The sequence below is a fragment of the Oreochromis niloticus genome, linkage group LG3 (genome assembly GCF_001858045.2).
Source record: "Oreochromis niloticus isolate F11D_XX linkage group LG3, O_niloticus_UMD_NMBU, whole genome shotgun sequence".
In the NCBI taxonomy this organism is placed as follows: Eukaryota; Metazoa; Chordata; class Actinopteri; order Cichliformes; family Cichlidae; genus Oreochromis; species Oreochromis niloticus.
Genome location: NC_031967.2, coordinates 15,111,128 through 15,136,251, shown reverse-complemented (window position 1 = coordinate 15,136,251; position 25,124 = coordinate 15,111,128). Strand labels below are relative to the sequence as shown.

The following is a 25,124-nucleotide window of genomic DNA, read 5'->3' as shown; positions in this document are numbered from 1 at the left end:
GAAGAGTGAAAAAATAAGAATAAAGAAAGAAACGAGAGTAAAAAAAAAAATCTAAGAATACTGGTGCAGCTTAACATGAGCTTTTATTCATGTATTTTCTCTATCACTGGCTCATAAATACAAACGGAGCCAAGTAGGTGTCAGGAGTCATAGCAACATTTCCTTATCTGAGCAACAATGAATCTTTTCTTGAAGTTCCATGATTGGAACCAAGTTTGTTGTTCTTTTAAAGTCTGTCTGCACCTGATAGAGAGGGCGTGATATAAATAGCATAGTTCTTTCATGATGGTGAACACAAATGCAGTCCACAAACCAGTGGTAATTGTTTAAAGTATCAAGTTCATCCCTTCTCAAACCAGGTGTTATAAAATTATTGACATGTAGTATTTGCTATGCTGCTTTCAGAAAGCTGTCTTAATACAAAGAAACAAAACAGCAACTTTAGGTCTACGTTGTAGCCTTTTACATTTTTTTTCCAAATGCTTTGACAAATTTCTCACTATAACTTTTGGTCTAACTGGTTCAACTATGCACTATTGTCATAAGTCACATTCAAGAAAAAGCATGATCGCAGGTATTCATTGCCAGTCACACGATTACATTCCTGTGGGCAAATTCAACAATCTGCGTAGGTGAACTCTGTAGCCAAGCAAAAAAGAAGTCATCACGCACATGAGAGTGTCTTCTTTGCATGCTCTTGAGGGTAACTCTCTGGGCTTGGAGAGGCTTCGCGCACACGCGAACAACTGACTTTTGGCTGTTTGGAGGCAGGGCCCAAAGGAGAATGGGGTCCTAATGTGACTCCACTTTGATGGACAGTCACTGGATCACTTTACTGCAGAAGAAACCTTTAAACATATTTTACTCCACTCGATGGGTGAAATATCTTCTTGTAAGTCTTGTATCCACTCCTGTCTCTTATTGTCTGAGGTGTCTCTATGCTTCTCAAACAACATGGTATAAAACTGAGTGACCAGTCTTTTACCAAAACAATTTTTTGTAACAAGTGTTTCTAGGATGGAAAATGGGGGCTGCTGTGTTGAGTTATTCAATCGAGCCAGAATAAAGCTTCTAAGTTGTAGGTATTTGAAGAAGTGTTTCTGAGGTACATCAAACTTTGCCCTCAACTCACTGAATGACATAAGATTATGATCCTTATATACATCTTGTATTTTCACTATGCCCTTATGCAACCATATTTTAAAACCCATGTCCTTATGTGCCAGAGTAAAGAGCTCATTACCCCAGATTGGGGAAAAACAGGATAACCCCATTGGATCATCCAGTAATTTTTTAACTGTGTGCCAAACCACAATAGAATTTTTTTACAAAGGGATTAGTAGTATTTTTCTTTAAATTCTTAAGTGGTGTTGAATATAAATAATTATCCAGCGGCAAACCTTTTGCAGACAGTTTTTCAATTTCTACCCAGGGCAAGAAAACATCTTTAGAAAACCAAAACTTTGTGGCCCTCAGCTGAGCAGCCCTCCCCTATCATAGGGCAAGTAAAGGAGAGAGAGTCTAAGTCTTGGCTTCCTGTTGTTCCAAATAATATTAGAGAGAAGCTTTCTGGTTTGGGGGAAAAAAGAAGGAGGCGGGGCTAGTGGAATTGATTGAAAAGCATATAGGAATTTGGGTAATATGGTCATCTTTATTATGTTTATTCTAGTATAGATGCTGGCAATGTTGTCCATCTGTTGATCTCTTCCACCATGGGTTCGTAGTTGGTTGAACTAAGTTTGCTTATAGTTGGAGTTATTCTGATACCCAAGTATCGAAATCCTTCTGCGGCATTCACAAATGACTGGGATACTAATGGTTTCCTCCTCTCATTACCATTTAAAAACATAATTGATGATTTTTCTCTGTTCACTTTGAATCCGGAGATTGTACCAAATTGATTAATCAATTCCAAGAAAGCAGGTATTGTTTCTGCAAGCTGTTATAGAAACAAAATAGGATCATCAGCATACATTGCTATCTTGTGTTCTATATCCATGGTCTTAATGCTGTGAATTGAGGTGTGTGATCTAACCCCTATCACCAGTGGTTCCATGGCAAAAACGAAAAGAAGAGGTGAAATTGGTGACCCTTGTCTCGTACCTCGAAACAATTCAAAAGGGTGAGAGATGAAGTTATTAGCAGATATCATTGCAGTACTATCAACAAGTATTAATTTGACCCACCTACAAAAATGTTCACCAAATCCAAATCGTTTAAGCACCTCAAGCATATAGGCCCATTCCACTCGGTCAAATGCTTTTTCTGCATCAAGAGATAAGATTGCATTGTCTGGGAACTCTTCACAGGCTCAAATTATATTAAGAACTCTCCTCACATTGTGAAACCCCTGTCGGTTTTGCACAAAACCATTTTGGTCCGTATGTATAATGGCAGGTAGTACCCTTTCTAGTCTCATCACTAAAACTTTTGCTATAATCTTTGCATCAGAATTTAAGTAATATGGGTTGTATGAACCTCGTTTAGTGGCCTCTTTGCCTGGCTGTAGAATAAGAGTGATCAGAGCATTTCATAATGAAACAGGGAGACTCCCTGTTTTAAAGGATTCCAAATACACATCCAACAATGGGGCTATTATTTTCTCTTTAAATAGTTTATAAATATCTATCGGGAGCCCATCTGGGCCAGCTGTTTTACCTCCTTTCATGCTTGTGATGGCATTAGAGACATCATTCAGATCCAAATCCTTCTCCAAAGCAATTTTTGTATCTTCAGAAATACAAGGAATGGTCAGGCCATCAAGGAAACTATTTATGCATTCAGAGTCAAGTAAGACGTCTGAATTATATAGCGATTTATGAGACAAAAGTATCATTAATTTCTGTGGGGTCCGTTAGTAATTCTCCACGTTCGTTCCTAATTGTATTAATGGCCCTGTCATATTCAAGCTTCTTAATCTGCCAGGCCAACAATTTACCTGGCTTTTCACCCTGATCATAAAAAGTGTGTTTCAATCTAATTAGACTGTCTTCAGCTTTAAACAAGGACAGCTCCTCATATTTTGCTTTAAGGGTGAGTAGCTCCTATTTTGTTCATCTCGAATCGTCTTTAATAATCTCTGTCTCTAGTTCTCTAATTTTAGAGTCCAATTCATTCATTGTCCGTCTGAATTTCTAAAATTTAGAACTGGTGAAGCTTATCATTTGTCCTCTAATATATGCTTTAAATGCTTCCCATCTGGTGGTTGCATTGGTTTGATTTTTATTTATTGAGAAGTATAGATCAATGTGTTCTCCTATGAATTTTATAAAGTCAGAATCTTGTAACCATTTAGGGTGTAAGCACCAGTTTAGTGCTGATCTTCCCTCCGACCAGGATCTCCACCGCTCCCGGGTCAGGAAATGGGCAGAAAACATCTTTGCAGACCACGCACATCCCAGACATGACATTTTCAAACTGACGCCACAGAGGTGTTACAGAGTATAGCATGGTGGAAAAGGATGGAGAGAATCCCCCACTAAGCTTTTAGGCTGGTATCACTTTAGATTTTGTTTTGTATTTAATTGCATGCTTTGGTGTTTTTTTGGTGTTTGATGTGAAGTGTGGGCCACACCCATGTGCGAGTGGAGATTCTACTCTAGTCCAGCTGCCAGCTATTTAGAGTTGAGTACAGGGAACAGCTGATTGGCGAGGATTGGAGCCCTTCTCTATAAAGGGGAGAGGAAACAGGAAGTGGGGTTGGTCGTTGTTTTTTTTTTGTGGGACACTGGTGCAGTAGGGAAGCCTCAGAGACTCCAGGAGGAAGTGTGCACATTTTAAAGGAAAAGATTTTTAACCTGGCCTGGTTTTGCTTTTAAAATAATCTGAGGATGTTGGAGGGAGGACTCATTTTTATTGGGATGTGAGTGGATGTGCTGGGAGGCAGGAAAACAAACACTGGACTGGAGACTCTCTGTGCCCCTGACAAGGAAACTGGACCAGTTTTGGGGAAGTTCTAGCTCCCAGGATGTGATGTGGAGACCCAGCCTCGAACGAAGTCAGGCCTGAAAAGGCTAATAATCCTGACCGCGGTGGCTTTGGGCCTTGGCTTCCTGGCCAGAGTTGTGTCTTCAGCCAGTAGTTTTACCCGGAGAAAGAACAAATAAATCTTGTGTAACCCAGTGCAGTGTGCGTGTGGTGGTGTGTTACTGGTCAATATTAGAGCTACCACTTTCTTGTACGGAGGCCATTTTGGGCCCTACGTAACAGAGGGCTAGGGTCTTCAGTCAGGTGACTGAAGGCCAGGCCTTCTGGTGCAGCACTCCATCACTCTCCTTCTTGGACAAATAGCCCTTACACAGCCTGGAGGTGTGTTTGGCGTCATTTTCCTGTTGAAAAATAAATGATGGTCCAACTAAACACAAACCGGATGGGATGGCATGTCGATGTAGGATGCTGTGGTAGCCATGCTGGTTCAGTGTGCCTTCAATTTTGAATAAATACCCAACAGTGTCACCAGCAAAGCACACCCACACCTTCACACCTCCTCCTTTATGCTTTACGGTGGGAACCATGCATGTAGAGACCATCTGTTCAGTTTTTCTGCATCGTACAAAGATACAGTAGGTGGAACCAAAGATGTCAAATTTGGACTCATTAGACCAAAGTACAGATTTCCACTGATCTAATGTCCAAACAAATCTCTTGTGGTTGTTGCTTTTCCGTAGTAGTGGTTTCTTTGCAGCTTTTGACCATAAAGTCTCCTCCTAATGGGTGATGAGAGATGTATCCGCAACTAGAGCTCTGTGTGGCATTTGTCTGGGCTCGGACTTTTTATTTTTATTCTTTTTAAAAAATCCTGTCCTGTCTGGCAACGTTTGCAATCAGTAATATAATCTGAATGCACTGTTCTGCCAAACATGTTTTGCTGTTTTCACTCAGTAAGTCCCAGACCCAGGCCCAGCCATGAATGCGCGCGCGCACAGACACACACACACACACACACACACACACACACACACACACACACAGCTTGTTAAACACCTCATTAAACTTGTAACACTTAACATAAGATACGGTAACTCTTTATTCATTCATTGCACAGTCATACATAATACAATAGTACAATGAATTTGGAAAACTGTCCCACGTCGGCACTATGTACAACACGACACATAACAACACAACACAGGCCCCTCTTCTGTGGAACCAGCTTACAGTTTGGATTCAGGAGACAGACACTATCTCTACTTTTAAGATTAGGCTTAAAACTTTCCTTATTGCCAAAGCATATAATTAGGGCTGGATCAGGTGACCCTGAATCCTCCCTTAGTTATGCTGCAATAGATGTAGGTTGCTGGGGACTCCCATGATGCATTTAGTATTTCTTTTTCAGTCACCTTTCTCACTCATCATGTGTCAATAGACCTCTCTGCATTGAATCACACTTGTTATTAATCTCTGTCTCTCTTCCACAGCATGTCTTTTATCCTGTTTTCCTTCTCTCGCCCCAACCAGTTGCAGCAGATGGCCGCCCCTCCCTGAGCCTGGTTCTGCCGGAGGTTTCTTCCTGTTAAAAGGGAGTTTTTCCTATTCACTGGCGCCAACGTGCTTGCTCATAGTGGGTCGTATAATACAAAGTGATTAAATTAATACAAAGTGATATCCCTGTGTAATCCGATGAAATGGCAGATGATTTCGATGCAACTCTCTCAAATGGGACCTCCATTAAAGGTAACAGGTGTAAAAGCACTCTCAGAATGGCTGTCTGGTTCATCAGCTGGCATTCTAGGCAAGATTCACAACACTGGCGCACATCCCCCCTGATAACCAGCCAATAGAATCAGGCCATGATTCGTTCTAGTGTTTTATCATATCCCATGTGACCAGCAATCTGCCTACAATGATCCGGTTGGTCCCTAATCATTGCAAAATGAGTTATGCCAGTATCATGTTAAGGACCACTAGCTGACCATTAATTTTTATCACTTGGTCAAAGGCTAAGCGTAGAGTGTCATTAGGAGACTAGTCTAGCGGAAAATCCTCCGTGGGGTGAATCACCATAACCGATGGGGCCTCCTGTGAAGGCCCTGCTTTTCTACTCTGCAGAGTCAGTGTCACCACTGAGCACGACACAGATATCACATCTTCATAATGGTCGTGAGTGCACATGTTACAACCTAAGATCATGTTGATCTTAGGTCATAACAGATGTGTGCTATAACCTAACACACACCTGTTAAACCAACAAAGCCACCTAGCCCCTCACTCCTGGCCTCTACCATCCAACAGCCTGTGAGGAGGAATAATACCCTTATGTCAAACAAGTGATTTATGCCCCCCTTATCAAATGATTTATTACTTAGGAAGTAATGAAAGAAGTAATAGAAGTAAATGGCAGTCATAATTTCATAAAATTATGACATTTTATAACTCATTAATAATCAATAATAAAAAATATTATCATGAAAATATGGCGATGGAATAAGGTGATGAATAGGATGTTTGTGATAGTTTGAGTTTGTCATTTTTAAGACAGAAAATTTACTTTTTTTGACCAAAAACTGTCACGTTTTTAGACAGCTGTTTTTGGCGGCCCGTGTGTATGTGTGTGCCTGCGCATGAAAAAGTGTTTAACCAAAATAAAATTCTTAGTTAAACCGGTGCTTTTGTAACAGTGAGGATAAGGAGAGTTGGAGGCTGCATGCCCCACTGGAAAGCTTTGTTACATTTTATTTGGATTTATTTAACCCAAAAGAGGAAAATCAGAATCATAGTCCGATTTTCAAATGCTCCCCCTTGGCGCGAGACAGTCATATCAGAGCAAGGACCCCCTCAGAAATCAGGTGCATCTTGACACAGCAGTGAGTGTGGATAAACTGACAATGGCTGTATCCGAATTCAGGGTCTGCAGCCTTAAAGTACGCAGCCTTAACGGTCCACAAGGGCTGCGTACTCAAAGACCGCTAAAGCCGGAAGTGCAAGGCTTGTGAAATGGGACGGTCTAACCTCTATCGTGCTGCCCACATTGCCTAGCAACCATGATACTAACAGCTGGAAACGTTTCATACAGCATTGTTTGACAGAAATAAAGGAGAAAATCTTTTGTTCATTTGTTTGTTTTCACATGAGCTTTGTGTGATTTGTTCAGTATCTGAGGCTGAGAAAACGGGACTGTAAAAACATGATCGTTGGGCTTCATTTCTGTACTGAACAGTAACTTTAAAATTGGCTAATAAATAACAGTTAGCTAATGCTGTTCATGAGACTAAAGTCATCTTACTTTGGTAATGTAAATATAATATGGCCAATATTAAAGTTAGTATTATATTAACCATTATTAATTATTACAGCAGTGACCTTGAACTCTGTGTCAAATATTGAACTTCAGTAAAGATTCAATTTGCATTTATTTAAATTTTCTGTCACCTTAAATCTTCACTCATAGACAAATATCTTTGACAGTGTATATATAGATGTATTATATATAAGAGACAAATATTGTTCGTTTAATATTTTGGCATTACTAAATTTGGCTCAATGCTTACATATATGTGTGAAGAGAAAATGTACCAGCTGTGATAACTGTTTCTGATAGAATGAAGAGTAGACTGATATATGAAATATTCCTTTATTGGGTGATAAAATCAGACCATGTCATAACTGCTTTAAGTCATACAGAATAGATATCAGAGCCTTAAACAGGCTGACTTCTGCTAAATGGGTCAAACTGGGCAGAAACTATACAAACACATAACATCCTTATAGAATATCATGTAACACTGTAGATCAACTTACCTCAAAATATATAAAGCATATAAACAATTACAGCAATATGATACAACAAACACAGCAGTACTACTAATCCAAAATACTCAAAGCTTCATAGAACTGAAACAAACATTTATTTTTAGCTCCATTTTGCTGCTGATACATACTTTAGGTTTCTGAATATTAAACTTGTTGCTGCCTTTCATAGTGTTTAACTTGAAGGCCCTCAGTACTTTCTCCCACACTGAAAACTCTGGAATGATATAATTATTTGAACATTACCTAATAAGACTGATTCAGGACAGACAATTAGTTATTTTAAACTTTCCTAGCAGTCCTTCACAAACAGGAACAGTCTGTCTATTCTCTCCATCTGTCAGCTGCTGCTGGCTCTTCCTCCTCCTCTTCCTCACACACTGCTGAGTTTGTCCTGGTGGATCATCAGGGGTGCAAAGCCTCACAGATGATGTGCAGCAGTGGGTCCCTCAGTCTGTCCTCACTCTGGACACTTGCAGTTGTCACACATGGAAATCAAATGTGTGATAAGTTGCAGGATTCAAACACAACTGTAACTGATAAATACATGTTCATACTTTTATTACACAATCAGAGAGAAAGAAACAGAGAGAGTGCAGGACAGACAGACAGGTGACAGTCTCAGGTGTACACACTGCTACAAAACAGCACAAGAGAAGGAGGATTTAGTGTTTGTGTTATTACGAGTGCTAAACAAGAAGAGTTCCCAGATGGTACAGTGGACACATGTGTGACTCCTGTGATTAAAGCATCTTTCTTTCAGCTTAACGAGTGAACCGTCAGCTCGTTCAAACACACGTTAAAGTCTGTTTGGTTCGACACCACCGAACAGAGGCAGCAATATAACATAGCTAACATTAACAGTGCAGTGAATTTTGCTTGTGTCGTGATATTCTGGACTGCAAACCGAGCAGCATCACTGACTTTCAGCTTGTTGTGTTTGTGGATATATGACTGACTTTAATTATCCATAAAATCATTGGGGTGGCTGTAGCTCAGGCGACAGAGCAGGTCATCTACTGATCAGAAGGTTGGTAGTTCGATTCCTGGCTTCCCTAGTCTGCATGCCAAATATCCTTGGGCAAGATACTAACCCCAAATTGCTCTCCGGTGCATCCATCCGAGTATGAATGTTAGTTAGAAAGCACTTCGAAAATGTCCTGGTGTGAATGGGTGAATGCACAAGTTGTGTAAAGCACTTTGAGTGCTCAGAAGAGTAGAAAAGTGCTATATAAGAACCAGACCATTTAGCATCACATTCTCTGTAAGATTCAGGTCAACTATTGAACGGTGTAAATTTTAAAGTAAAGGCTTTAAAACCAAATTAACACTGAAAGTACAAACATCACTAATGTCACATAACTTTGCTGACATTTGGCCAAAAGTAATGTTTTAATGTTCTTCATTATTGGGGCAATCGTGGCTCAAGAGTTGGCAGTTCTTCTTGTAATCGGAAGGTTGCCCCGGCTCGGACATGCTCGGTCGTTGTGTCCTTGGGTGAAACACTTCACTCGTTGCCTACTGGTGGTGGTCAGAGGGCCCGGTGGCGCCAGTGTCCAGCAGCCTCACCTCTGTTAGTGTGCCCCAGGGCAGCTGTGGCTACAATGTAGCTTGCCATCACCAGTGTGTGAATGTGTGTGTCAATGGGTGGATGACTGAATGTAGTGTAAAGCGCTTTGGGGTCCATAGGGACTAAGTAAAGTGCTATACAAATGCAGGCCATTTACCATTAAACATGTGCACATAAATAAGTGACTTAATATTCAGTACTTAATTTTAAGAGTTTACTCTTCGGCTGCTCCGCATCAGCTGTCCGCCGTTTTTTTCGGCAAAATTATCCATACCCACTGCTGCACTATGAAGTCTGGGATATGTTGGGCAATGAAGGATACACTGACCCATCCTTAAAATTCAGGGAAATGAAAGGCGCATTTCAGGGCCGCATTTCGAGCAGCCTTTGAATTGGGACGGCCTTCGTCGCGTCGCTGTGACGTAATCAGCCCTAAAATGCAGCCTTTAAGGCTGCAGACCCTGAATAGGGATACAGCCAGCCTCTGGGGGTGTCCAAATTCCTGGGCTGCATCCTCCTGGGGCCGCATTTGTAGGCGACAAAGGCTGTCCCAATTCATCGACTCCTTCAAACAAATGGGTCCTTCATTTCCCTAGAGGATGGGTCGGGTGTGTCCTTCGTGGCCCACCATATCCCAGAATTCATAGCGCAGCCCAGCCAATTCCAGTTTTCAACAATGGCAGCCACTAAAGGGAACCCTGGCTATTAAGACATGTTTGGGCTAAAATATGTACTGTGCTTTCAATAAACACATATGTGGTATTAAAATACGCCAAATGTTTTCCTTTTAAGCACATTTTATATAAAACCAATTTACCAGTAGGCCGCCATTGTTATTTACTTCTCAATGCACTCTTGGTAGTGACGTCATACAGTTGCACCGCATCCAGTTCACTGTTAGCAGCACACTGGAAATGGCTTCTGTTCAACCTTTCCAGTTTGAACCAGAGCAAACCGAGAGAGAGAATGAAAATAGTCAATCAGTACTTAGTTTAGATGAAGATGAAAACAATCAGTCACACGAGAACGAGAGAGTGAGGGAAACCTACTGGTGTCTATGCGGCTACTGCTTGCCAATGGCAACGGCGACTGAGAGCGTTTGTTGTAAAGCACCCAAACTTTTTCAAGCGGTATGTCTTAATCCAGATGTTTTTTGGGCAGCCCTTGTTAGCCTCTGTTAAAAGAAAATTGTACATAATGTGATCAGCTACATGAAATGTGCTCTTTTTATGGATCACTAAGCAAACCACATGTCTATGTGACTTTTCACCTAATAACTTTTGTGATGAACTTATTTACCAACTAAGAGCTTCCTCTTTTCTGGAACATGCAGATTTAGAAAAAGGGGAACCTCAGCTCTGTGTTCTTAGAATAACTCTGTTTTATTTGTACACACACACACACACAGAAAAGTATAAATAAAGCACGCAGACAGTGATGAGACGCAGGTCGTGCGTTCATGACTGCCCTCGCGAGTGAAAGACAACTGCAGTGTTTGTGTTTTCTAACTCAGGGGTCTTAGCTGAAGAACTACGGGGTGATTTAAAGAAATCCCCTGTCAGCCTCCATGACTGGTATCCAGTCTTTAAGTGATAATGTGATGAATCCTGCCTCCTGTTAAATCCAGAATTGAATTCAAAATCCTGCTCATCACATACAAAGTCTTAAATAACCAGGCCCCATCTTATCTTAATTACCTTGTAGTACCATATCACCCCATTAGAGCACTTCGCTCTCACACTGCAGGCTTACTTGTTGTTCCTAGAGTATTTAAAAGCAGAATGGGAGGGAGAGCCTTCGGTTTTCAGGCCCCTCTTCTGTTGAACCAGCTTCTAGTTTGAAATCGGGACACAGACACTATCTCTACTTTTAAGATTAGGCTTAAAACTTTCCTTTTTGCTAAAATATATACTTAGGGCTGGACCAGATCACCCTGAATCCTCCCTTAATTATGCTGCAATAGACCTAGGCTGCCGGGGGATTCTCATGATGCATTGAGGTTTTCCATTCCAGTCACCTTTCTCACTCACTATGTGTTAATAGACCTCTCTGCAGTTAATTGTACTTGTTATTAATCTCTGTCTCTCTTCCACAGCATCTCTTTATCCTGTTTTTCCTTCTCTCACCCCAACCGGTTGCAGCACATTTTTGCTCATTTTAAATTTGTGCACTATTTATTTATTTTTTGTATTTCTCTTTGATTCACTTTTCTTACTGACCCTTGTGCTGCCGTAACATGTGAATTTCCCCAGTTTGGGATTAATAAAGTCTGTGTCTATGCCAAACCTGAAGCTTAAACTCATTTTATAATTTACCAACATTTCTGATTTGCAGTTAAGACTGTGACATGTGTATGTGACATGTTTTCACCATTTGCAAGCCAGAAGAGGGACCACTCTTGAAGCCTGGTTGTTGCACAAAACTAGTACTAATACTACTACTACTTCTAGTACTACTACTACTGCTACTGCTACTGCACAAGGGCCTCAGAGGCGCATGTGTCAGCAAGGGTTAGAGGTCAGATACCTGGAGCCTGCAGGTTGGGGGCTGATAAAGAGCCATAAAATACCCCCCATTGATTAGAAGTGATTGCCAGTATGCTAGGGGTTTTTTTTAGAGACACAGAGAGTGAGAGAGATCATGTTCTACATTACTTTTTTTTTTTGTGGGATTTTCAGAGCTTTTGATATATGAAACAGTGTTCATAGAAACATTGATCAACCCTGTTTTTGGCATTGAGTGCTTAGTTGTGACAGTTTTAACAAAGCCTGCAAATTCCTGCATTTATACTGGAGAGCGAAGAAAAGCCAAATGATACTTACACTATTGAAAATCAGTTTCATAAAAACCACGTAAACAGACATGAAGAAGATTGTGTTTGCAAAACTAGCGGTAACGTCTGAGAACTATAAGACAGACTGTTTCTGCTATCAAAAGATTTTGTGTTGTTATTCCTGAATGATTCTTGGTCGCGACAATTGCATCATCAGAGAAAGGTCATTTTACTCCACATTTTACTTTGGAAAATCACATAGTTTAACCATAAAATCCCAGAATAATTAGTGTTTGAGATTGCTGCAGCAACATCATTGAAGAAAAATATCTTTCCATGTCACTGTGCTTTCATTTGAAAATATAAAATGTTAAAGTTTTTTTTTTTTAGTAAAATATAAAAACAACAAAATCTTAAGACGTTAAAGATGGCCTGATGAAATCTGTGAATATCTAGATTTATTGAGAGTCTACAGGGCATACAGAGAACTTGGGTTTTAGAAATACAATATGGTAACATGAGTTATGTTAATTTTGAGAACACTAACATCTAGTTTAAGCTAAAAATGAGCTGCTTCTCCCTAATTCTGTTAAAATAAAGTGCAAGCAATTTGCAATAAGGTTGATGCATAAAACAAAAAAAGGTCCATGACATGGTTCACATCATCTAAGCAAGACTCGATCGGAACCTCAAATGTTAAAGTACACTTCCCTTGCAGCTGACACAAACCTATCCCTTGTCAAAAGCAATCTTAAAATTTGTAATGAAATCCTCAAAAAGAGATATTTTGCTTGAGCCCATCTTGGAGCTTGCCCTCACACCTGCTCAGCCATGAAAGCAATTTTTGCAGAATAAATTTGACTCTGTTAAGAAAACACAAGGAAATACTGTGTGAGAAATTCACCACTTTTTTTTCTAATGCATCAGTGAAGACTTCAGGTGTAGGTAGAGGCAACTTTTGAGACTCAGAAGTTAGTGGTGGCCAAGGTACATTAGACTTAGTAAGGAGGAGGTGGCCCCCGGTGGGTCGCATTACCCTAGGACTTACTGTTGCAGGAGAAACATTTGACCTTTCTAGGCTGGGAAAGGTCAAATGGTCTTCACAATAAAGCTCTTTGTAGCCCCCATTTCTTGCAAAATCTTAACAGATACCTTTTCCTTTCCATCCAAAAATGCCAAATCATCTGAGACAAAAGGTGCATACATCTTTTTTATGACAAGTCAGGGCTATATACTGTTGACAAAACGTGCAGTTGACTTCACAAACAGAGCTTACTTATTGGATATTCTCTTTTCTAATTTCCTAAGGTTTTTAGCAGGATAAAACTTTCCATTCATACCCAGAACACAGCACTCAGAGCACTGAGTAGACTAATAGGATGCCTGGAACTATATTACGCCTAAACCTAAGCTTCTTCCTTTGCTTCACTTCTCTATAAATCTGACAAAGGGCTGGGTCTGCATCATGTATCAAAACCTATTAATTGGTCATAACAGCAGTAGCAGACGCTGTCTTCATCTTCTTCTCATTAATATAAGTGAACTGGTGAGCAGACAGAGTACCCAAGTGAAATACTTAAACTGCGTGGATAACATTTTTTTTTTTTAAAAAACAGCTTTTAAACAAATTATTATTATTATTAAATAACTGTTCTCGCAAAATCTTAACAGATACCTTTTCCCTTCTCTTTTAAACAAATTATTATTATTATTAAATAACTGTTGTTATTACCTGTTGGGAACACAAATTTTCCAGCTACATAGAAAATGATGCAGCCATGCAACAGCCAAAAGGTTGTATAATGAATAACCAATACCTACCATTCATCTTGGAGATGGAAAGTCATAGCAGTTTATCAGAAAAATAACCTCCCCAACAGTACTCAGTCCAACTGAAAATTGTTACTATGGATCTCCATAGCCAACTTCACAGCCTTAACATTCAACGTTTTTTGCAAATTTGATAATAGGTGAGACCCCACTTATTATGCCCAGCTTGTTCAGGACATAAAGAAGGGAGATCAACACAGCAACAGTTTTAAAATTAATTATAATTCTTAATTAATTAATTATTGATTCTAAACTGTAAAAAAGAACAAAAGGAAACCTGGTGTGAACCTATAATCAACATTTCTCTTAAATTAGAAATGACGACAACACATGTAAAGAAAAAGGAAAAAGAAAACTAAGTTGGTTTTCTTTCTACTTTTTGGAACCTTATAGAGGCTCCAAAACAGGCAACGTCATGTTCTTTATTAGACGCGAGGAGCTCTGAATTTGAAGCTGAAAACAAGGAAACAAAAATAGGCCTAACGACCAATACCAAGAAGTCCGGAGCCTTTAAAAAGATCTAACCCCTGACTAGCCAAATCAACAAAACTATGAAGACTTATGGTTATCTTCTGTTCTCATTGAAAAGACTTGATAAAAGGAGACTGGCCTCTCATTTTAACCTCCCAGACTAGCTCCTGATGCTGATTTTAAACTTTCACACTGAAAGAATTTAACAGGTCCTTGTTAACGAACAAATTTCCAGTAAGATTGTGTCAAGCTCTGGTTCACCTCAGGACTGTGTTCTGCCACCCCTTCTTCTATTATGTACACCGACAGCTGAAGGATGTCTTATTATTAGAACAGATTTATAGTTAAGTTTTCTGATGACACTGTGTCTTGTCCTTGCTTCAAGGTTCTAAGTCTGTAAATGGTCCTGTTTTACCTGAATTTGTAAAGTGGTCTGATGATAACAATCTGGACTTAAATGTGTCAAAAACAAAGGACTATTGACTTCATACACTGAAACACTGAGTATCAAGCCAGTATTATTCACAATGCCAGTCCAGTTTACTGTGCAACGTGTCTACAGGTCGTCCGTGCCCGGTGGTTCCCCTTTTCGAGGCGCCGTCGCGTTTTCTACTCCATCCATGCTCTCTCTCACCCAGGCGTACGGGCTTCGCTCAAGCTGGTCAGCGCCAAGTTCATTTGGCCGGGGCTGTGGAAAGCGGTAAAGAGTTGTGTGCTGCGTGCGTTTACGTGCCAACGCTCGAAGGTCCACAGGTACACTCAGGCACCCCTCAAACCTTTCTGCGTACCTGGTAGGCGTTTCGACCATGTGCACCTCGATTTGGTCCTACCGCTCCCACAGTCGCAGGGTTTCACACACCTTTTGACTGTGGTGGATCGCACCATTAGGTGGCCGGAGGCGGTTCCCCTGGTTTCCACGACAGCGGAGGTCTCCTGCTGAACTGGTCCTTTGCTAACCCCTCCACATCCCCAGGAAATTTTTGTCTGAGAGTCCCCGATCCATTTCGCGTTATTGAACCAGGTTCCAAGCATTTTCTTTTGGATTTTGGGGGCCGGCAGGAGGTAGTTTCAGTGGACCGACTTAAGCCTGCACACGTTCTGCAGGATGCTCCTGTGGGGCCGGCCCAGGCCCCCGCCGCGGCCGCCCACCTGCTGCCGGAACGTTGGACTCTGACCCTCCCTCTGAGATCGCTCCGAGCCCACCAGTGCTCGTCCTGCCAGCGGAGGGTTCGGCCTGTCTTTCCTGGCCTGGTGAGCCAACAGCCAGTTCTTGGACTCCCTGTTTCAGCCGTTCTGTACGTTTGATTAAGCCCCAAGTCCTGGATTAGTGTTGTGTTTGGGTGTTCGGGGGGGGGGGGGGGTCATGTGTGGTGACCCACTAGAGGGCTCCACTCACACCCAAGCTTGGAGGAAGGGTTCTGGTGTGTTATATGCTCAGTTCATATTTGGAGGTGCATAAAGTTGGAGTGTAAAACTAGAGCTCCTGTGTCGTGTGTTCCATGCCTCCATAGGACAAAAATACGATTATTAAAAAGTGGAAAATTTCAACCTAGTCCTTGCATTTTAAGTTCCAAATAGTTTCAGAGTATAAAGGCTATAATTTAAATTGTCCAGCTTAACATTTGGTTCTTGCATTTTTTTGTGTTAATGTTTATGCAAAAGGAGGTTTGGAAATGTGGTTACTGAATCAGCAGAGCATTTGTGACCTTATTTGCACTCTGCCTCAGCACTAGACAACCACTCTCTGTAACTTTAAATGATCTGTCACTTTGTAGCTGAGTTCTTGTGGTTCCTAAACACTTCCACTTTGCCATAACACCACTTACAGTTGATCATGTAATATCTAGGACAGAAGAAATTTCACAAACTGACATGCAAAGGTGGCATCGAATTACTGCTCAAATTGAATGAGCTCTTTAGAATGACCCATTCTTTCACAAATATTTTTTAAAGGCAGACTGGTGGGCTAGGTGCTTGATTTTACATATCTGTCGCAAGGGGACTGAAAACATCTTATGTTTGTCACGGTCCGCAGTGGCAGACCAAGTGGAGAGTGTGTGGAGGACAGTGCAGACACAGGCGGGGACACGAAACTGAGTTCAAACGAAAAGAGAGCCTTTATTATGGCTGATGACATGGGGTTCAAACAAGGCAGAAGCACAGTGACGAAACTAAACTATAACTAAACTGGGAAACTGGTACTATGATGCCACAGAAAACTGTGAATACAAAGACTGGCCGTGAAACATGGTGGGTGGGAACACAGACGACGCCACACAAACTGAATGAAACACAGAGACTAAGTACACATAAGGGATGATCAAGGGAAGTGGCCACACATGGGAGCACAGCTGACACACATGAACCTAAAGACAAGACAGGAGAAGTGAAACTAAATACACTGACATTGGACACAGACTTTCAAAGTAAAACAGGAAACATGGAGATTAGACATGACATGAATTTAACATAACCACCCAGACATGACAGGTAGACGCACGAACCAGGGAGACTGAGTACAGGAGGAGATGACATAACACCTAAGAAACAAAGGACTAAACAGCAACCTAGGAACTAACTAGATGAACTAAACTAGGGCACAAATGAATACCAAAGATACATAAAAAACTCAAACACTGGGTCACACGACCCAGGACCATGACAATGTTGGCCAACACTGAAATCAGTTGATCTGCAAAGATTGCAGCTGGGTCTGTCTGCCAGACCTGCTGACCCATCTGGAAATAACTTTGTTCTTGATTGGTGGCCTCAGTATTATATGAAATCTGTTCCACCTTTGCAGACTGAGTTACTGACACTCATTATGTGGGTTTGAATCAGCCAAGGAATGGACAAATTATGATATCACCAATAAAAGCTTGCATAAACTGCCTAACAATAAGGTTCAGGACTGATTTAATACTGTAAACACTTAAACAAACATAAAGAAAGGCCTTTTGTCTGGATAAAAGTAATCATCCTTCATTAACAGGCACTATTTATTCATGAATGATGTTTGAGATCTAGTATGTTAGGTAAGCAGCTGTTTTTACATTTATTTTTAGAATCAAGCAGGTATGTGTGCGTCACTTTCAACATATTTTAACAAGGTGGGGCTCTTACTTGTGAAATAGCTTCATGCCAGTAAACAATCATGTAGACAAATGGCTTCTACCACATTGTTTTCACACCATTTCGAAACCACTCAGATTAAATTCTGACCTTTTAGTGTGTAATTTAAGGACAACTAACTTACACTGGTAGTTGTGCTGAGATGTTCTACAAAGAAACATCCAACTTAATTAGAAATATAGCTGCCTGTAATATAGGTACATGTAGCACTTGGAGCACTTTAATTAAATCCTCTTAACTGCTGGAATGGAGAATCTTTTAAGTCAAAGTGTGGCAAATCAGAGAACATGGAAGAAAAAGAAATCCGCAGACAAACATACATTTTAACATAAATGAAAAGTCTAAGATTAAATCAGTTTTAATCAACAATTAAACAGGTTATTTTTCAAATCAGGTGAACAAAACAAAGACAACAAAACAACAAAGGAATTATTGTAAAGCTCAAAAATAGAAGGGAAATTTCATTGAAAAGAGTATTTGAGAAACTAATTCTAAACATTAATAATAACATTTTGGTAAATAAACAAATATTAATATTAATAATAATATTTTCTGTGGTAATAGAAACATAAATGCTTTAAAGGACATTGTCTACGTAAACTGCATGCCATTGATGCCACATTTTCCGACTATTTTTAAGATCAGGTTCTGTAAAAGACTAATAATGAAACAGGAAGCCTCCGTCAGTACATATCTTTCTTAAATGAAAATGCACGGGGAGTGTCTAGTACACCCACGCATTTTCACCAAGTGTGTTCTGAAGAGCAACAAAGACGAAACTGTCATCACACCAAACTATGAGTGTTGGTGTGATCAGAATTTCAACAGACTGAAAATTTCAATCAGCAGACAGTCAGTCAAACCACACACTAATCCTTATGCACTACTGAGGTTATTAATCTTAATAAATGTTAGTGGACATTGTTTAATCTGTGACAATAAATGTAATAAAGTTATTACTGTATTATCTGCAGAATATATGACAACAATTATAAAAAAAAATAACATTTTCACTTTAGTGTGCATACTGCAGAATTTCTTAAATCAAATATTAACATGTTAATAACTTTTCAACAAGACAATTTGAGATTGCTGCCATGAAAAAAAATGTTTCACATATACAAAACTAAACCTTATAATCTAATGTGTTTTGTTTGAAGTTTGTTTGAAGTTTTTCCTTTAATCCTTTAACTGGATCCTTTGACTAACTGAATCTAAAAATACAGTTGACACAAAACAAATTGAACTGCCCAGACTACCAAGATTACTGAAGAGGAAGAAGACTGGGGAAATGTTTTGCTGCAACCATGGTGAAAAAAACAAAAAACACATATGCAACATACTTTGCCTTTCTCATGTAGACATAATGAAACACATACACACAGACTTGATCTGCGGTGCTTCAGCCATTAACCTTGTACAAATACAGAACAGAACACTGACAAAAACGTAAATGCTGTACAAAAAGTACATTGTCTTTCTCACTGTACTTGATTGATGTTGATGTCATTGTCAGACTGTGCTTCAAAACTACTGATCATACAATAGGTTATTAATCTGAGCTGTTTAATGTTGATGGACATCAATTAGCCTATGACTTTTAACACATGACTATTGTATTTTCTACAGAATGTATAATAAAAACTATAAAGATAAATTACATTTTTTGCTGCACACTTTTCAGAATCAAATCTTATGCCTTTTTAAAAAGCTAAATATGTCAACAAGATAATATGAGAAACAGCCCCCAGAATATCAATGTGACACAAAATACTTTTACTCAGGTTCATGCTAACATAAATACCACAATAACAGATTTTTTTCTTTATTAGTCTTTTATTTATCCAGGTAAAAAATCTCATTGAGATTACAAATCTCATTTCGAAGAGAGACCTGGCATCATTGCAACAAAAGTCAAAATACATCTACCACATAAGTATATAACATTTAAAACAAATACAGTGTTAATAGTTAATAGATAGTTAATAGCCTGTTTCTGCTGAGTTCATTCCTGATGCTTCAGCTCACCCTGCTGGATAATACATCACTTGTACTTTTACAGTCACACTGTCTGTATTCATCCATCAGTATTTTTTTCAGTGTTTTTTGGATATGTGTGGTAGCCTTGATGAAGAATCAAATAGTGTTAATTGTTTTGTATTTTGTTAATGATTGTTTGTGGAAAAAACAAAAAAACAAAATGAAAAAAATTGAAATTTGATTTTTTATGGAAATATTTCAGCAGTTCATTAATGGATTCTCATTCAGTCTCATTCATCTAATGAATTTTATAAAACTAACAAGCAAAATTAAGATGGTAAGGTCACTGTTAGCAAACTTGGTCCAGAAAAAAAGTCATAATACATCCCTATGGTTGTACTGGTTAGGATGTTGTATACAGTATGACAATGTCTAAGGCAGGACAGGCAGAAACAAATTAATTACTAATGATAAACAGAGACACCTATTGCTCCCCCTCCCCCTCCCCAGAGTGCTTAGACTTTCGAAAAAACATAGATTTGATTGGGTGGTCAATTTCCAGGGTCTGGGTCCTTTGCTGGGTTTCTGAGATGATTGACTCCATCTCCCAGGTTATTGAACCAATTATACAGGTGCGCAGCAAGATGGTCTTCTCCTCTGAGGATTTGTGCGTCATGGAAAATTGTCTGGAGGGTGTCAGGTTTGATCAGTTACTCCTACATAATAAATAGTAGAGCCCAGCTGGCTTAATAAGTGTTCAAGTGCTTAGCTGACTGGATGTAGGTGAGGATTTTGTAGTCTGTCCAAACAATAAATGGATGTTTAGGCACCTCAGTGCAGGTATCTCCATTCCTTCAGTGCTAGTTTTATGGCCAGCAGCAGCTCCAAGATCATAATTTATTTCTGTGGAAAAAAAAATATGATTCTTTCTACTCACTTCTTTCTTTACTGTTGCCTTTTCAGGCTGTTGTGCCAGCTGCCCCATGCAGCTCTTTCATTCGGTTTATTTACATGCAGTTGTTACCCCAGATACTCTACCTCCCTCCATCTACACACTTCTTTGGTTGGCTGTGAGCCCCGCCTGACTCAGGGACTCCAGGACCATGGATATTTGCTGCAGATGCTCCACCCAGGTGTCACTTCAAACATCGTGGGCACACAGCACCTTGTTCATGAAGTGTTCCAGTGTACAAGTGGCGGGGGCTCCGAACAAGCCGAACTAAAGTGTGACAAATTGGTATAAACCATATGGAGTAGAGAAGGACGTTTTTGTTGTGTTTTTATCCTAGGACTGAAGACAAAGGCGTAGCCCTTGTCAAGTCTAGTTTTGTGAAAAAAAACAGCAGTGCGCAAAGGATCCAGGAGCTCGTTGACACTACATGCACTTGCAATACTCAACACAGAACCATATACAGTGGTCTGAAAAAGTGTGAAAAAGTGTTTGCCCTCTTCTGGAGGGCAAATACTTAAATGTCAACTTAAATGTTTCAGATCATCAAACAAATTTAAATATTAAACAAAAATAGCACAAGTAAAAACAAAATGCAATCAGGCAACTGGGCAGGTGGAAGAACACATTTGCAAAATACTGTTGCAATTCAGCAGCAACCGCTCTCTGTGAGAGATGTTGTCACAATGGAGCGAGGATGAAATCAGTGAATTTGGCATGTCAGGACCCAAATTATCTCGTTCATCAACCAACCAGCTGCAGCACTTTGCAATATTATTGCATAATCCACCAGAATTAATACAAATTGATATCCCTGTGTACTCGGGTGAAATGGATAATGAACTTCATGCAAAGATGTATAAATGGGACCTCCATTATTAGATAAAAACAGCAAAGTTACTGTCAGAATGGCTGTCTGGTTCATCAGCTGACATTCAGGGCAAGATGCACCCCCTCCCCAATAACCAGCCAATAGAATCAAGCCACGATTCATTCTAGTGTTTTATCATATCCCATGTGACCATTGATCTGGCTACAATGAGCCATCTGGAAAATCATTTCTCAGTGGAATTTGGCACTGACAACCAGTGTTGGTCAAGTTATTTGAAAAAAGTAATCAGTAACTAATTACTGATTACTTCCCCCCAAAAGTAATCCTGTTACTTTACTGATTACTTATTTTCAAAAGTAATTAATTACTTAGTTACTTAGTTACTTTTTAAAAACACGATTTACAACCTGAATAGGTGATAAAGCAATAGCTCGTTCAGCCCAATTCTACTTTTTCTGCATAATCCATCATACAAAATGTAATCAAATGGAAAAGTCTCTTTTTAAAACTTGTTTTATTAGTTTTAATCTTTTAACTTTATGCATCAAGCAAAAATTAAATTATATGCAACATTCTCTGACTGGAAGAAATTTGTTTAACATTTAAACCTATTTTCTGCACATTCCTGCACATAAAATAAAATAGTTTTTTGTGTTTACACTCAGTCTTTCAAATAAATGCAAGTGAAACAGCAGAAAATAAAATCAAAGACTCAGCGGTCCTGTTGCTCTATTTTCACCTGACTAGCAGGCGGATGTTTGCCCTGGTGCAGGTGTGCCGCAGCGGTTAGTGGAAGAATCCACGAGTTTGTCTGTGAATTTCCCATTCCGTGGTAGCATAGTCGGTGCTTGCTCGGAAGTTAAGGGGTTTTTTTGCTGTAAAAGGAAGTTTTCTTCCCACGCAGTGAACAGCGGACGCTAATGTTTTTGTCACTTTTTATGGAATCAAACTCAAAGTAAGGTCACCAAAAGTTGAATCTGTTCATCTGGACGTAGCGTTTTGTGGGAGAAACGTTTCGTCACTCATCCAAGTGACTTCTTCAGTCTCAGCTGACTGCAGGTTTCCCCAAACCTTATAAATAGCACATTTGCATAATGACTGAAACCAGCCCACTGAAGGAACAATGGGCTGTGAGGTCCGTTCCTTAATCATAATTATGCAAATTCCCATGAATTTGCATGGGAATAATTATGATTAAGGAACTGACCTCACAGCCCATTGTCCCCAGCTGTAAGTAACTTCCTCAGGTCAGAGCTCGAGCGGAAAATTGACGAGGAGTTTTTCTGGACAGATTCTAAAGTGACGCTTGGATACATAAAAAATGATGCTCGTCGCTTTCATGTCTTTGTGGCAAATCGAGTTCAGAAAATAAGAGACTCTACTGATCCAAAGCAATGGTTTTACATTGAATCTGATCAAAATCCAGCTGATCACGCGTCTAGGGGCCTCAAGGTGGCAGATCTGCTAAGCTCGAATTGGCTCACTGGACCTAAATTCCTATGGGAAAGGGAAATTGTCACAAACCAACATTCCCCTGATCTTCTTGTTGGGGACCCAGAAGTAAAGGTCCTGAAGACAAATGCCCTTGAAGAAAACAGCTTTCTTGAGAGGTTCTCAAGATTTTCCAATTGGGATACAGCTCTTAACGTTGTGGTAAGAATTAAAAGACTTGCACGGAGAGATAAGTCAGGACCCATTAGTGTAGAAGAAAGACAAATGGCTGCTTTTGTACTCTTCCAGGCAGCACAGAGGGAAGCCTTTAAAGAAGAGCTCAAATGGTTCAGTCAAAACTCAGCTGGACTACCAAAAACTCATAAAATGTATCAACTCGATCCTATTTTGGTAGACAACTTGCTTAGGGTTGGAGGAAGGTTGAGAAAGTCCTCAGCATCATTTGCATTGAATCATCCAGTAATCCTTCCAAAGGAAGGCATTGTCACACAACTCGTTCTTGACCACTGTCACAAGAAAACGCAACACCAAGGCCGAGGCCAAACTCTGAACAAACTCAGGGAAAGTGGCTATTGGATCATAGGTGGCAGTAAGGTAGTGGCCAAATACATTAAAGGGTGTGTCAATTGTAGAAAAGTGCGTGGGCCAGCTGAAGAACAACGCATGGCTGACTTGCCATTTGACAGAGTGGATCCTTCGCCCCCATTCACCTACACTGGAGTTGATGTTTTCGGCCCCTTCTATACGAAACAAGGTCGAAGGGAATGGAAGAGGTATGGCCTGTTGTTTACGTGTTTAAGCTCGAGAGCCGCACACATTGAGATGTTGGAAGATCTCTCCACTGACGCATTTATAAACGCTTTAAGATGCTTCATAGCAATCAGAGGCACAGTCAGACAGATTCGTTCTGACCAAGGGACAAATTTTGTCGGAGCTAAGAACGAGTTCAAGAAGGGTCTATTGGAATTAGACAAGGAGATGATTTCTACTTATCTAGCTAAAAACCAGTGTGACTTTCAAATGAATGTTCCTGAAGCTAGTCACAGAGGAGGCGTTTGGGAACGACAGGTTCGCACTGTTAGGAATGTCATGAGTTCTGTCCTAGCCCAAGCTACAGGAAGGTTAGATGACACCTCATTGAGAACTTTCTTCTACGAGGCCATGTCAATTTTGAACCATCGTCCACTCACTACTGATACGATCAACGACCCCAACAGTGCTGAGCCTTTGACGCCTAATCATTTGCTCACAATGAAAGAGTCTGTGCCACTTCCGCCTCCTGGTAGATTTGTAAGAGAAGATTTGTACGCCAGGAAGAGGTGGCGGAGGGTGCAATATTTAACAGAGTTGTTCTGGAGCAGGTGGCGCAAGGAATACCTAACCAGCATTAGTTTAAGACAACGATGGCATTCTCCTAAACAAAATGTACAGGTTGGAGATGTAGTGATTTTAAAGGAGGACAATATTCCAAGAAATGAGTGGAAATTGGGAAGGGTGGTTGAAGCCAATGAAGATGATGATGGTTTAGTGCGGAAGGTTAAGATCCAAATAGGGCAAAAGGAGCTGGGAAAGAAAGGTGAACGTTTGAAACAAGTCTCTTTTCTTGAAAGACCAGTTCAGAAACTAGTGGTACTAGTTAAAGGGTCTAAACTACAGTGAAGTAGTACAAGGGTTAAGAACACAAGCACAATATGTGATCTATAAGTTTATTTAAGAAGTGATTTTTTGTAACATAAGTTGATGTTTGATCGTCAAAATATTAAAAATTACAGGATTTAATTTTGTTTAACTCATGTAAATAGAAATCCTTTGTAATTTTGGTGGCAGTGTAGCTGTCGCATTGAAATGTAATTATTATGTGATTGCAATGTTCAAAAGTTTGGTGTTTAATCTGTATTTGTGTTGTGTTGTCGCCACCTACTGGTGGACCTGAGTGTGGCGCTTTGTGGTGCGCATGCTTTGGGGTGATGCTCAATTAAGCGCACACGTCACCAGAGACTGAAGGCTCGAGCCAGAAAGAGAACGCTGGCTTGTGCAAAGGTGGAAATATAGAAGATATGGACTACAATTGCTCATTGAATGTTCAGTAGAAAGGCGCACACGGTATGTTGGTGCATTTACTTTGTGTGTATGTTTTATTTGAATTTGAATTTTTGTTCTGCTGATGTAATATCCGTGATTTTCATTGATCATTTCACCATAGTTTTTCACGGTGTTTGCTGGTGAAAAGAAGATTAAAATACTGGCTAAACATCAGTTGGAGCATGGCCCTTTATTCTACTTCGAACATGAAAAACCTTCAGGAGCAGTTACAAAAAGGAAACTAGGTGCTGACCTATAATCAACATTTCTCTTAACTTAGGAATGACCACAACGAAAGACAACCAAA

The 25,124-nt window shown here is 40.0% G+C and overlaps 1 protein-coding gene across 1 annotated transcript; it reads left to right on the top strand.

Annotated features, from left to right (window-relative positions):
• The first annotated feature begins 22,517 nt into the window (after positions 1 to 22,517).
• Positions 22,518 to 25,043, top strand: LOC109197615 (uncharacterized). The gene is made up of 2 exons (XM_019353055.2): positions 22,518 to 24,838; positions 24,939 to 25,043. The coding sequence occupies exon 1, from the start codon at positions 23,000 to 23,002 to the stop codon at positions 24,392 to 24,394; it is 1,395 nt and encodes a 464-aa protein (XP_019208600.1). The 5' UTR covers positions 22,518 to 22,999; the 3' UTR covers positions 24,395 to 24,838; positions 24,939 to 25,043.
• The last annotated feature ends 81 nt before the right edge of the window (positions 25,044 to 25,124 follow it).

What these genes read in the sequence shown, in the direction of transcription:
- LOC109197615 (XM_019353055.2), top strand. Translation starts at nt 23,000, where the DNA reads ATGGCTGCTTTTGTACTCTTCCAGGCAGCACAGAGGGAAGCCTTTAAA.